The 14173-nt window shown below is 40.5% G+C and overlaps 1 protein-coding gene across 1 annotated transcript in view; it reads right to left on the reverse strand.

The window, feature by feature from the left end:
• Nucleotides 1-9743: 9743 nt before the first annotated feature.
• ELP2 (elongator acetyltransferase complex subunit 2) overlaps nt 9744-14173 on the reverse strand; it is a 34600-nt gene continuing 30170 nt past the window's right edge. Inside the window, exons 20-22 of the mRNA XM_084282766.1 lie at nt 13804-13946; nt 13153-13266; nt 9744-12175 (exon numbers count right to left, since the gene is read on the reverse strand). Coding sequence (XP_084138892.1) covers nt 12019-12175; nt 13153-13266; nt 13804-13946 — 414 coding nt within the window. The 3' untranslated portion in view covers nt 9744-12018. The remainder of the gene's footprint in view (nt 12176-13152; nt 13267-13803; nt 13947-14173) is intronic.

The following is a 14173-nucleotide window of genomic DNA, read 5'->3' on the forward strand; positions in this document are numbered from 1 at the left end:
AACAAAAGATTGCCTAAAATAAGTGTTGCCACTGGTCAGAAAGGTGAGTGCACACCTGCAGTACAGGATGGGGAGATGTCTGCAAGGAAAAGACCTCACAGAAGAATGACCCCAAGCCCACATCAAGAAGACAGGCTCACCTCCCTGCTGGAGCAGCCTCGTCTCTGCAGCCCCTAAAAGAAAAGCAAACACATTATCCTCCAGAGTATCTCAGGCAGGGCTTTATATAAGCACGAAAATCTTTACCTGTGCAAGGGCAGCCTCGTGCAGGATGAGACAGGATTTTACAAGGGGGGAGCTTCCCTCCTCCCAGTGACTCAGAGAGCGCATATGGCACTGCTGGAACAGAACAGGGACACGAGAGCTTCTGCAAAAGCATATGTTCACCTTTCTCCCACACCTACACAGAAACGCAAGGTGCCTGTCACAGGAACAGCGGAGTGTGCGGGCTGCTCCCAGGCAGGGCTGGTGCTGTGCAGCCACCTCCAGTCCGTCTCCAAACTCCATGATATCTTCATCTGATGTGATTCTGCCACACATGTTTGGGCTGAAATCCAGCACTTCTGTCTGGTTTGGGCTGGTTCTCCACCTATGCCTGGGACACCAGTTCTTACCCTTAGCCAAAAAATTGACCATGTTTTCCCAACATTTGCTTCCTCTTAGAAGAAAATCAAAATCACGCATTCATTTGCTTCCCCAAAACACATGGAGACAAGTAGGTACTGCTTTTTTACATGGCTTCCCTGAACAGTTATTAGACCAGGTTTTGATGTCTTATAGGTGGCCAGTCCACCCCAACACTGCAACAGCACAACTCTCCAAGACCAGCAGTCCTGCAGCCCTTCCTTACTTTCAGAGGACCTCTTTCAGCCACATTATAGTGAGTGAGCTGTAGAAGAGCAAGGAAATGTTTCACACTTCATTTGCCTGTTAAAAGATCTTCCTGGTTAACAGAGTGATGCCACGGGGAAAAAATAGTCACTGCATTGCTCACAAACTCAGCAGGGTACAATAATTTCTTTCTATATTATGCAAAAGGACAAACTGAGCAGCTACAGCGCTTTCCTCTGGACTTCAAAATCAATTATTTGTTTTGTTTTTAAATCTGTAAAATCCTATGGAGACGTTTCCTCTCCACTACTTTCATTGGCAAAGTCAACTGGAAAAGGCTTCAGGTGTCCTCCACGCCTGCTGGGAGGCCTTGCAGGCAGCCAGAAAGCATTTCTCCTCGTGTGGCTGTCAAGGCTTTCACCCACCCACCCACCCACAGAAGTCACTCGCCAGCCTCCTCTGTTTCTGGTGGGCCAAAGAAGGAAATCCCCACCTCTGTGACTGATTCCCTGACCAAGTTGCAAAGGCACAGGAGGCATAACACCAGACGTGTAGACCTCCCAGACGTGCACTGCCAGTACCTCCATCCAAGGTTACTCTGTTATTTTAGTGCTAGGTTTATCCTTTGACACCAAGGGCTAATTATTCCAAACCACGCGATCATTCAGAGGCCCCTGACAAGTTCCTGCTGCAGTCCAGGATGATATTAGAAAAATCAATTTATGACTTAGAGGAGGAAAGAAAAAAGCAGTCTGAAGGCAAGAAGCAGCTGCACTCTGTCCCACAGATACCCAAAAGACAGAATTACATTCACATCATACACCCTAACTGCTTCAAATAAAGTTTTGATTTGTTTCAAAACATAATAACAAGCACATTTGCCAGTACTTTAAATAAACAGTTTGGTTTACTAGGCCCTTCCAGACAAATATTTATAAATTGAAAGGTTCAAAAAGAATAGTAAATGCTTCTTTATTGGTAGAAATATTGGAGTGCGGGGGAAGAGGCAGTAAGGCTGATGAAAGGAGGAGTACAGACACCGTAAGAGGGATTCTTAACTACAGTAGGTCTTTTCAGTCTGGAGAGAAACCCATGGGTTGGGAGTGTCTATAAAACCAGGGATGACATGGAGGCAGTGGAAAACAACTAATGCTTTGTCTTTTCTAATACAAGAACAAAAAGGTATTGAATGTCCAAAACAACCAAGAGCTGTTTCTTCATATGGTACAGGCTTAACCTGGGGAATTCTTCTCTGTGGAAAAACCCATGAGAGGAAGAAGAAATCCATCAGCAGCTAATAAGCACACAGATGCTTCCTATGGTTTAAGACAGGTCTGAACCATAAAACACTGGAGTTTGGGAGAGCCTCGCCACATGATCCAATTTGGTCACTGCTCATTTACAAATCACAGCTGCCTTCGGGAGGAGCCTAAGCCCTCTCTGGGACATCAGCATGGTTAGACAATGTTTAAAAAAAAAAAAAAAAAAAAAAAAAAAAAAGAAAGAACAGAGATGCTGTGATGAGGCAGCAAAAGAGGCAGGAAAGCCCCTTTTTGCATTTCAACACAGAAAAATGTAGTTCTTTATATCCTCTTCAAAAGGAGATGTTGGGGTGAGAGAGAATGCCTATAACTGATGATAAGACATTGTGATTAGGAGGTGCACATCATTTTCTGAAGCTGTATGGATGGTTTCCCATCTACAGGATGAAAACAGGAAAAAAATGTTTTCAAATCAGCATTTCATGATGAGAAATGATTATCACTGAAACACTGCATTTAAACAATGCAGAGCAGACCAAATACCTGTCTCTGAATATATTTGTAATTTATTCTGATTTTTCATGTGTACATGGCAGGTTCTGGAGCTGTATATTTATCCTTTTTCTTATATTGCCCCCTGGTGGTCCTAGGCATACTGAAGTAATAAATCACCAGTTTTTCAGTGAAATGGCCATACATAAGCATTTTAAATAGCATCCATTTATTTTCCTCTGAGACAGACGACAAGTGTATTTTTAATATAGAAATTGTGAGGGGCTGTTTGGTTTCACTACCAGCGTGCCATCTCCTGTCTTAGCGCAGTCAGCTCCTGGCTGTCTCAATAAATGGCTGCACCGCCCACCCCAGATTATAGGGTAATGGCTAATGAGGCTTGCAGCTCTGCTATGGGACCGGGACCCATCCTGGGCTGGGGCAGTGGGATCCACAAGGATTGTCAGGTCCAACTCCTTGACTTGGTACATGGCACAGGGACACAGATAGAATGGGGAGGGGGGTTGGGGGTTTCTTTTGTCCCCAGAAGCAGCATTGCCACAGTGAAGAGAGCATTAAAGAAGTATTATAGACTTGGACTTCATAGGACTGGCCTCTTGGGGGTGAAAATTGAGCAACAGGCACCGGAGAGGTCTTTTGTAGCAGATCGTGTGTAGGCTGTGTCCAGTTTTTGGGCTCAGTATACAGGAAAGATGTTGTTAAGCTGAAGCGTGTCCAATGGCAGGCCACCAAGGTGGTGAGGGATCTGGAGCAATCACCCTGTGAAGGGAGAAAGAGGGACAGGGCTGGTTCAATAGGGGAAGAGAGGGCTTTGGGAGCACCTGACAGCAGCCTCCTGATACCCAGGAGGAGGCCATGAAGAAGATGTAGGGAGCCCAGATCTTCATTGTAGGAAGATGAGCCAAGTAAGCTGAAACAAGAGAGGTTCAGAGTCAATGTAAGAGGAAACTACTTCACCACAAGGACAGTCAGCAATGAAATAGATTGTCCAGAGAGGCTGTGCAGAGTCTATCTTTTGAGATTTTCAAGACCATACTGGGTAAAGCCCTGAGCAGCCTGGTCTGATCTCATAGCCAACCCTGCTTGGAGCAGAAGCTTGCACTAGAGACATCCTGAGCTCCTTTCCAAATCGTAGTTCACACAGCAACAGTATAACAGGATTATACAGTCTGTATTTTATTTCAGTTATTAATAAAAACATTGTGCTAACAATTTTCGTTACTAGTAACTTATGGAAATGCATTTTTGAGCAGTTAATGGGAATTGCAGAATGGCACATCCCAGATGTTAACACCTCTTTTGAGCCATGAAAATAATTCCTATATGATAAAACATAGTCAAATTCTTTTTGATGGGTACAAAAAGTTGAAGCTGTCCTTTTCCTAGTAGCAGCCAACCTGAAAAGAGCTTTTACACCTTTTTATTGGCTTTACACAATTACCAGATTACATTTCACTTCCTGGTTCACTGTGTAGCTCTATCTATAGAGGCAGCTCGCCAGCCTGAATCAATACTCACCAGGTGGAGAGGGACTCCTGCCTCGAACAAACCCAGTGGGCTTGGTGAACTGGGACTGTTCCTGAAGGCACAGCAACGTCTCAGATACAGACAGCACGTGTGCACACTGAAGAAGCAGAAGTTTGAGCAATGCACCCATGGTAGGTTCACACCACCAGCAGGAACATAGCACCTTCAGGGCCTGTGTAGGTGAGACACTCACCCTGAAGACCCACACGGATCGACCCACACGAATCAACCCACAGGAGTCTCAGGCTCTTCCCTGCAGAAGCAACCATCTCTGCTCACCCTCTTCTGCAGAGAGAGGGAGAAATTTGTGCCACAGTTCAGTGGCCTCTGTGGACAGCAGTGAAGTTTAGTAGCATCTGGTAGTGAATTGATACGTGACAGGCCCATATAGGTCTGCTTGCCATGTCGGAGCAAAGGGTTTGACTGGTAGAAAACTCCTAAGCTCCAAAAAGAGTGTCTGCGGAGTACTGATATTCTCTCAAAGATGTACATCTTTATATGAAAACTCCTCAGATAGAGCCTCTCCACGATTATGAAATGAAAAGGCAAATATAACAATTGTTTTATCTTGAGAAGTGCTAGGAGAGTTTCCCTTGGAGAGACTGCAGTCAATTCACTTTTGTTGAGGGGAAGAATTCCCCCCAGTGGCAGGCAGACAGCTTATGCTTTAGGAAGAGAGGAAGGTACGCTGCTTGCACATACACGGCGTCCAATTTGCTGTCAGGGAAAAAGAAGGTAACGAGGCTGGACAGCCTGTGTAAATACCAAAAGCCAAAAACCCAGCTGAGGAGGAATCGTACACAGAGGCTTAGGAAGCAGAAGGCAAAATACCAAGAGAATGTTATACTTGATATGTACACGCTCCCTTAGGATCTTGTATTAAAAAGCAGAGGATTACCTTACAAGAACAATACGAAGAGAGATGAGGATGTAGAGAAAAGAAAGATGGATTGTATGGGGATTTAGAGCCTGCAAGAAAGGAGAAGGGACTGAGAAGGCAAAACACCTTAAAGTAAGTGTTGGCGAATAAGAGAGGAGAGGTTTAGGAAAAAAACACAAGCTCAGGAATCCTTGTTTGCACAAGCAATTGATTCAAAAGGAAAGAGCTCCTCTGCAGAGAAAATTGATTGCTGAGTCCCTTGTTATTTCAGTTTGGATCAGCTGGAGTCCATAAAATGGTGACACTATTGTAACGTGGCAATTACCTCAGGTATAACACTTTCTCTCCTCTCATCTGTACAGCACGAAAGTTGGCTGAATTACACATGCACCAATTACATGGAGCAGATTTCTTAGAGGACTTCAAGTCCAGGGCATGCCTAGTTGGTATACAACTACCCTGGGGTACTGGGATGAGCCTTGCCATTGTGTTAAGGCATTGTGTTTTGTCATACGATCTACTATAAATTTCTTCTATGAAGATTGAGAGACCATTTTTAGTTTCACCTCTGCACTACAGCACTGATGAATTACTGCAGAAAATAAAATGGTGGTGCTAGCAAAGTTTGAAAACACCTCTCAACACAAACAGTTCAAAAGCAGTCACCAGAATTCATCACACAGGGTGAGAGAGAGCACAATCCATGCTCGAGTGTGAATATCAGGGACCTGCAAAGGGAGTCTATGGGCCACTATAGGAAGAAAGCTGTCTCCAAGGGTTTGGTCTGATGCTCTCCTGGAGGTAGTGCTGCAGGGTGCAAAGTTCCAGTCCAAGTGGGATATTTGCAGCCTAGGTCTTGAGTTCTGCAGCTATGGGGTGGTGCAGGTACTTGGGGGTGTTTCTGGGACGTCCTGGCTCTGCTCTTTTCGCCAGGGCCAAATTCACCATGAATGACAAGCAGCAAGGAGGCAGGTGAGGTGACTGTGGCACAGGATTGATCCTGTGATCTTTGAATGGGATGGAGTTGTGAAACGTGTAAGAAAAGGTAGAAGCAGAGTAAGGGAAAGGCACAGGCATCAAGATGGGTGAAGGGGTGGCTGAAGGAAGGTCCCGCAATCATGCAAAGATGCAGCAGTACACAGGGCAAAAGTGGGAATGGTCAAGGCTCTAGGGATGGGAAAGCAATTAGGTAAACACCTTCCCCAGCCACCTCAAAACTACTGCTCAGAGCTGTTGTGGATCCCAATAAATTGCTGCTGATAAAACAGTAGTAATGGAGCACTGCTAAATGATGCTCAACAGCTCTCACCTCCAACAGCTTCCTCATGCACTGAAGGCAACTTCTGATTTTTGTACTGTCAGAGATTTTGTCTCATCCTTTGTACAGCTCCAGATGCTCCTCGAAACAGAGCAAGCAATATTTTTTGCTGCCCATCTCGGTTATTTTAAAGTTCTCTTATTTGCAACAGTCACTTCTTCCTTAAAGTGAGATTCGAGTCTAAATGAGGACACAGCTGTTTCCTCCTCTTCCCTCATCTCCGCAATAGCTGCAATCGGCAGCAAGCCTCCGAGCATCCTCATCTCTTCCCGTTAAATATTTGGGAAAACAGAGATTACTCACAGTTGCCAAAGTGATATTTTCAATAGCTGAGAGCTCAATAAGTGACTTCCTTGAAATTGTCACCAGTTTCTAGTTGCTTCTGAAGTTCCAGCCCACAAGACAGATGACAACAGAAGAATAGATGCTTTTTCCTTTCTTTTTTTTTTTTAAGGTTTAGTTTAATGTGTTTTTAATGTTTAATGTGTTAATTCTGTTCTTCCCACTTCATAACTGAAAAATGGGCACAGTCAGTAGCTCACCATGGGCAGCACTGGTTAGAGAGCCTGCCATGTGGAGCCCAGGTCAAATGTCAGCACCTCCTCTCATCTTTCCATTTCACACAAGCTCATTTTCTCCAGGTCTTAGTGCAGCATCCTCCCCACTAGTCAGGGTTACCACATCTTTTCACAGGATGCCTTTTCACAGAAAGACTTAAGATGGCTTTGGATATTCTCTGTAACCACTTGGTGTTGTTTACAGATCTCTGATCATAAACAAGACCCCCACTTTTTTATTGCTTTGTTTTTCACAGATGACTGCCTGAAGACAAGACAATCCTAGTTCTTTAAGTCTAACTACGTAAAACAGCTTGTTCATAGCCCTGGCCTTGCAGTCTCCTCAGAACAAGCACGAAGCCAGTAAAGTACTTTTGACAGCATTTGTCCAAATTATTAATGTGTTGGCTTTAGTTCAAGTACATCAAAAGGGATTAGAATATTCTTTATAAATTTTAGCTCATGCCATCAGTTTTTACAACTCTATTCTCAATGGCACTGTATAGTGAGCATATTGGATAAGGCTGTTACATGGTCACTAAAAGAAAAGGCCTTCAAGAAACTACAAATGTACAAATGGCTTTCTCCTTTTGTCATTCCTGTAGAGTAGCTCTTTAATTTGTAAGTTTAAAGACTTCATACATCATTGCTCTGTGATAAACATACAACTATTTTCCACCCACGTGAATACAGCAGGATCAAGATTGCCCACTGCAAAACATGCCACTCTCCTTTGTAATGATGTGTTTTCCAGGTGTTCCTTAATGGGATACCTTGGAGAAGTTAATGCTTGGAGTAGTTAATGGCATCATCTTAGTTACATTTCCTTGTGGCTTTGAATCAGGTAGGAGATAACGCAGCACTATAACTATGCAACTCAAATTTGAGTGGGGATAAGGAGCACTAGGGTATGTAGCATTTGAAAGCAGAGATGCCACAGAGATTCAGAGTACGATTAAAGACTTTTGAAATATATTTACAGCTTTAGTTGATGCAGAAAGACGCAACAACCCATACTTCAAAATGAAATTAAAAAAAAAAAAGCCACGTATTTGGAAACTTACCCACCAACTTCACTGCAGGAAGCAATTTGCTTCCCAGAATTGAGATCTTGGGCTAAAAGCTGATACTGCTGTTGAGGTATTTTTCAACAGCACCCATATGAACAAACCAGTAAGCTGGTTTGGTTTCTTGTATTCTTCAATACAAGGCATACCACAGGGAAAGGGAAAGGAAAGGAAGCATTAATTACAAAGGGCCAAATATGAGGCAAGTGTTGACATTTTATCAGAGGTGGATTTACATTTTTATAGATGGGTTTAAGACTACCCTGGCCTTTTAAGAGTACACCAATCTTTTTTCATGGTTTACACATGTGCGTATATCCTTATGAGTTGTTTTAATCCACTGGATCAATTCAACCCCAGTCTGTCTTAAACATGTAAAGTTTAAAGGTAAAAATACACCAATTTTATAGGCTTGAGACAGAAGAGAACAAATTCAGTGTCTAGACAAGAACTGGCACCTTAAGGTCATGCTGGAAGCAAAAACCCACACATAAAGCTGTCCTAAGTAACTAATCACAAGGAAACTAATGAAAACTCACAATTAGCTGAGAGCTCAAATCTGAAGGAAACAAGGCCTCATCTGCCTTAGTGTTTATGGAAACATTTAATTAAATGTGTACTATTATTTAATGGCAAGCTACACATCAGTCAGCCCACAATACTTCAGAAAGTTAGCGTTTCAGCACTGCAGAGGCACTAAGCAGCTTAGCTTTCTAAACCTGCACAGACCCAGTTCTGCACATTTCAGATGCGAGGGTTGGTTAAAAAAAAAAAAAAAAAAAAAAAAGACAATAAATTATAAGTAGTGCTATGGAAAGCCTCAGTTTATAAGGGATGTCACATTAGCTTTGTATGCTGCTCGACCACTGGGATTTAAAATAAGCATACTGCCCTTGTCCAGTCTGATAACAGAAATGAAAACAGGAACTCAGAAGTTGTAACCAGAGTTAGAAAATTCATATGGAGGATTAGGCTGCTATAGATGGCTGCATTTTGTCATGTACCATTTGCCTCTGGCTTTTCATCACTGCAAGAGTGTCACTAAGCCTTATTTAAGTGCTGGCAGGAACAAGTAATGCAAAGATGGGGCGCACCATAAATTCCGGACAACAAGTTTTTACCTCTGACCACTGCACACAGTCACATTGTTAAGGGAAAACAAATGAAATAACAGAGGCCCTGTTGTGAAAAGTTGGAGCCTCCTAAGATTAGAATTGGCAGTCCTGAGGATAAATTGGAAGAAAGAAAATTAAATTTATTTTTATTATTTATTTTATGACATCAAACTGTCTGCTACAGATACAAGCAACTTGCAAAAGTATAGAGGCTAACTCCATCTTCCAAAAGAACACCTGAGAGCAACAAGAGCTTTCATTTAAGGAAAGCCATGAAAAATAAACAAATTTTAAGAAAGAAGGATGTGTAGGAATAGAAAGAGGCATGGTACCTCACAACAGAGAACAGCAGTGACCAGGGCAACAGTGAAGAAAATGCAGAAATAAAAATGGATACATATACCAGTTAGATCTTGGTAGGTAAACAAGACTATGATCAGGCGAGTCAGGCAAATATGACTAAAGCCATAACTTTTTTAAAAGTGTATGCAATTATTCATGACTGTATGCACTATTTTAATGTATGAAAACGTGTCTCTCAGCAAGAATACACACAGGAGAAAACACATATAAATGGAAAAATATAGCAAATAAAAGTGACAGCCACTCAAATGTACAAAAACAACAGTAGATTCTTCAAAAATAATTGAGTTTTTGCAATAAGAAGGCACTTTATTCGAGCAGTATTTACAAAATCAATAAAACAAGAAAAATGAAATAGAGAGTGAATACAGTCAGTGTCTGGAAAATGCTTGTTTTTTTTTTTTTTTTTTTTTTTTTTTTTTTTAAATAAAGAAACCAAGCAAACCAGAAGTTCTCTAGGGACTTATAATAAAGTGTACTACTTTGTTGTTTAAAGAACCCTACTCTTCATTATGCAGCCCAATGTTATCCCAAAATGATCTCTAAAATTACACTGACTTTTCCTTTGTATGCCGCTTATGTTGATCCAAATAATTTTCTGATATGAGTTGAGATAATGAAATCAGTATCTGACCGAGGTGCTGATTTACATGCTGGTTTAAGATGACTATAATTGATTTACTGAGAAGATAAAGACATACGTAAAGTGATAATGTAAACAAAGAAAGCTGTACTTTTAAAAAAAATATATCATGCAAGTCTTCTGACAACCTCTAACAACTGAAAATAAAAAGTGTCTGTTACAAACTGTGGAGATGAAGTCTGATCTGACACATCTAATGTTGGAAAAATGAGGTATACTCTGATATGAAGAGTATCAAAAATCCACATGTGTAATAGAATGGTTTACTAAATCATGTAATAGCCGGTGCTTGTTTGACAACAACATTGGTATAGGTAAAAAGTTTGTTTAACGACAGCACAAAATACAAGTGAGGGACAATATTATGGTTCACTTTTCCCTGAAGGCAAGAGAAGCCTCATGGCAAGACATAACTAGTATTGAAAATTATTATCTAGTATTATCATCAAATTCAAGTATCAAGTTTCAGATACTGAATTACAATTGTGACATAAAGTTCATTTTTGGCAACATTATGAAGCCTCATGAATAGTAAGTTGTATCTTGCTTTTGTCAGGATACCGTCTATGTTTAAGAATTCTTGGACAAGATACGTTATTAAAATGTTTAAAGTACGCATGTGAAGGAAGCACTGGGTACCACAAATAAAATGAATATAGCAAAGCATCTTTATTAAGGTGTAGGGCTTTAATGCGCCTAAGACGTTTTAAAGAATTGCTTTTTTTTTGTTAAATGCTGAAAAATAGAATTGAAAGTAAAAAGATAAAACATAACACCCCCCTTTAAAACATAAATTATAATTATTCTGAAAAGAGTTTGGCCCACACTGTATTCCTTAGCTAAAGATGCAATACAGTAAAACACAATTCCAATTATTTCTGCACTACCAGTTTGGGTAGCAACTGGTTCTAGAACAAAAATCATTTCAACCCCAAAGTTTTAACTAATTTCTAATTAGACTTTGGAATCAGACACAGACATGCTGAGGGCAAAGGCAGCCTTTTTGAAGTACTCACTATCTATCATCATTCTATGCTAATTACAGTACAATTAGACTTCAGTTAAGCCGTTCAGCCTCTCAACAGAACTCTCAAAAGCCAGGAAGAGTCAGTACAAGAGCCAGGAAGAGTTAGAAGACGACAATATAAGGAACAGTTGCCACCTTTCAGCTCCTGACTACTAACATTTGTAAGCTTTTCCAGCTCAAATTGTAGAGGAAGCAAAGAAAGAGGTGTCTCTTCCATCCCAGCAGTCTGCATGGGAAAGGTTCACAGTTACACGGAGGAGAGAGAAGAAGATTTAAGCTGCCTGTGAGTTAGGCTTTAAGTCCCACTAGATAGGAAAAACAAGCAGACCACTCCAAGCATAAGGACAACCTACTCCTTCTAAAGCAGGAGAAGGCTGGTCTAAGAGTTGGACCAGCACTGTAATAAACAGTGAAAAGAAGGCCATTGAAGAAAGCTGTATAATTCTTATCTCTGGTTAACTAAGGATGCTTAAACACAGTGCTTAAAACACTGCTTAAACACTGGCAGGCTAACCAACAGTTGCATTTAACAGGAATAAGGTGTTCAGAACAATTCAGTACTCCTTATAACCCCAAGCACAGCAGAACCCAAGTACTAGCAGCTTCCCATCAACCCCAGAGTCACAGTGAACAGAGCCATCTCATTATTGTTCTTCTGTGCCCCAGCCCACCTCCTCTCTCTGAGTTCCAGGATACTCACCCAACCAAACTATATAAAATACTTCACATTTCCTGAAACTACAAAATTAGAAAATAGTTGGCATTTTAAACAATTGTGAAAAATGCTTTAATAAGTTATATTTCGGATGTTTCACTTTCCATGGCAGAAAACAGAATTCAAAAATCAATATGGTTAAACAAAGTTGAAATAAAATGTTGTGAATCCATTTTGCACAGAGAGGCCTGCTGTTTTTTCTAAAGAGCAAATCTGTTGACGTTGAATATTTTAACACAGTGATCAGCTCCACAACTTGCAAGCTGCAACCATTCACTGTTTTTCTGATCATTATGTCCAGCTCTGCCCTCATGATGTCTCCAACACAAACGCTTCACAGCAAGAGCGTGACTTTGGCTGCAACAAAAAGAAATCCATACATAACTGCAAAATGTCAAGCACAGTTGGGTATGTGACTGTAAACATCAACATTTATATAATTAGTACTCTTAACACTACCAACTGAGAAAAAACTGACTTGTGACAACCAGCGGGTATTAAATTCTTAAAATAAGTAGGGCCTCGAATACCAGTGACATTTTATCCTCTCGCTCATCAATAATTTAAACAGCTATTGATTTCAAGTTTTACCACATTAAGCTGCAGGTCTAGTATCTCATTTATTGAGATATGACAGATTTCTGGCTTTTTGTCTGCAACTTCCTGTCACTTGGTGTCTCTTTTGAATTCACTTCAAGTACACACAGGCCAAAGTCACCATCAACTTTCATTTCTGGTACTATCAATGCCAGCTGCTAAAAGGAATCTAGGAAAATGCTCCAAATGAAATATTCAAAGTCTCCACAGAGAGTTTCTCTAGCTGTCACCATAGCAGCACCACATATAGCTTAACATTCCTTTGGTTTCTGCTAGAAACTGCTCAAGAAAACTTTCTGTCATCCACTCCAAAATGCTTTACTGATGTACATCGACAGTGAATCTTTCTTCCCACTTCAGTGTTTTCTATCATCTTATTTTATGGTTAACAACATTTTCTTTTTTTTTTTTTTTTTTTTTTTTATTTAAATGGAGCTTTAAGCCAATGAAGGGGTAATATTTCTCAGACCATTTACACAGCATGAAGTATTTTGGAGTTTAACCTCCCTCCTTGGGTGTTTTTTTGTTTTGTTTTGTTTTCGTTTTTTGTTTTTTCTCCTGGGTTTTGATAAAAACATCTGTAGGCTCAGAGGTCAGCCTTTTCCTAGAAGGATAACAATATCTGATATAAAAATAAAGCAGTTTCTTATCAATTTATGAAGAGAAGAAGAGAACTCCAGCACTATCGGTCTCAATAGGAACACTTCCTTGCTGCTAAATTACTTCAAAAGACATACCTGTTATCCATCTCAACGCACTTAGTCCAATCAGCTAGTGCTGGTTCTTGCCCACTCTGCTTCCACGTGTACAAGATAATCTTCCCATTCTCTAAGCCTACTGCAACAATATACCTATCAAGAGAACAAACACATTATTTCTAAGAGATTACAGTAGGCAGTTCAGCAAAGCTAGCTCTAAAGCAAGCTAGAAAGACCTAGCACTCAAAGATGGTGTGTTGCACCTTGTCCTTCAATTCAATAGACAGTTTTTCATGAAAAAAAAATTAAATCAAAGCTTCTTCATAAAAATGAAGAAAGCAGAAATCTGCAAAATATTATTCTGCTTAGAATAAAAAAGTACAACACTTATAATGAGGTTATTGCAGCATCAGACCAGTCAATATTGTAAGAAGAATGAATGTTTCAGATGCACTAGCCCTTCCCCCTTGCCCTCCCCTCCCTTTCTTGTTACGCTGTTTGGAGAAATTACTGGTACCTGAAAGATGCCAGGAAAGCAGAAAGAAAAGTTAATGCAGTCAAAGAACAGTCAGAATATTTGACAGCTAAATTTTAGGAGCTGTTTAGCCACAGAAAATTGACTAAAGGGAGAAAAACATGAATACTAATTTCAAGTTAAGTGTAAAATGGTATTATAGAAAACAGCAATACCTTCCATCAGGAGTTAGCACGTGGCTGATGCTAACAGCTGTAACAGAATCCATGGCATCCAGTACGGTTGAACAAGGCTTGATTGAATCCAGCATATTCCCTTCAGCAGTCATAGATAAATCACACTGGCCCCAGATAATGACCTGTTAAAAAGAGAATCATCTAGGAAGTTTCACTTTATTCTTTTTGTAAATGCATTCACAAAAGAATTAAGGAATTACGTAGTTAAAACACTCTCAGAGCACAGAACAAAGGGGATGACCAGTAAAACAGTCACAATTTCTATCCATGAAAATCCAACTTTTAGGAAGTCTGCTTGATTGTATTAAATATACTAATAACAGATTCTACTACAAAAAAAAAAAATCAG

Source organism: Netta rufina (genome assembly GCF_964035555.1).
Source record: "Netta rufina genome assembly, chromosome: 2".
NCBI lineage: Eukaryota > Metazoa > Chordata > Aves > Anseriformes > Anatidae > Netta > Netta rufina.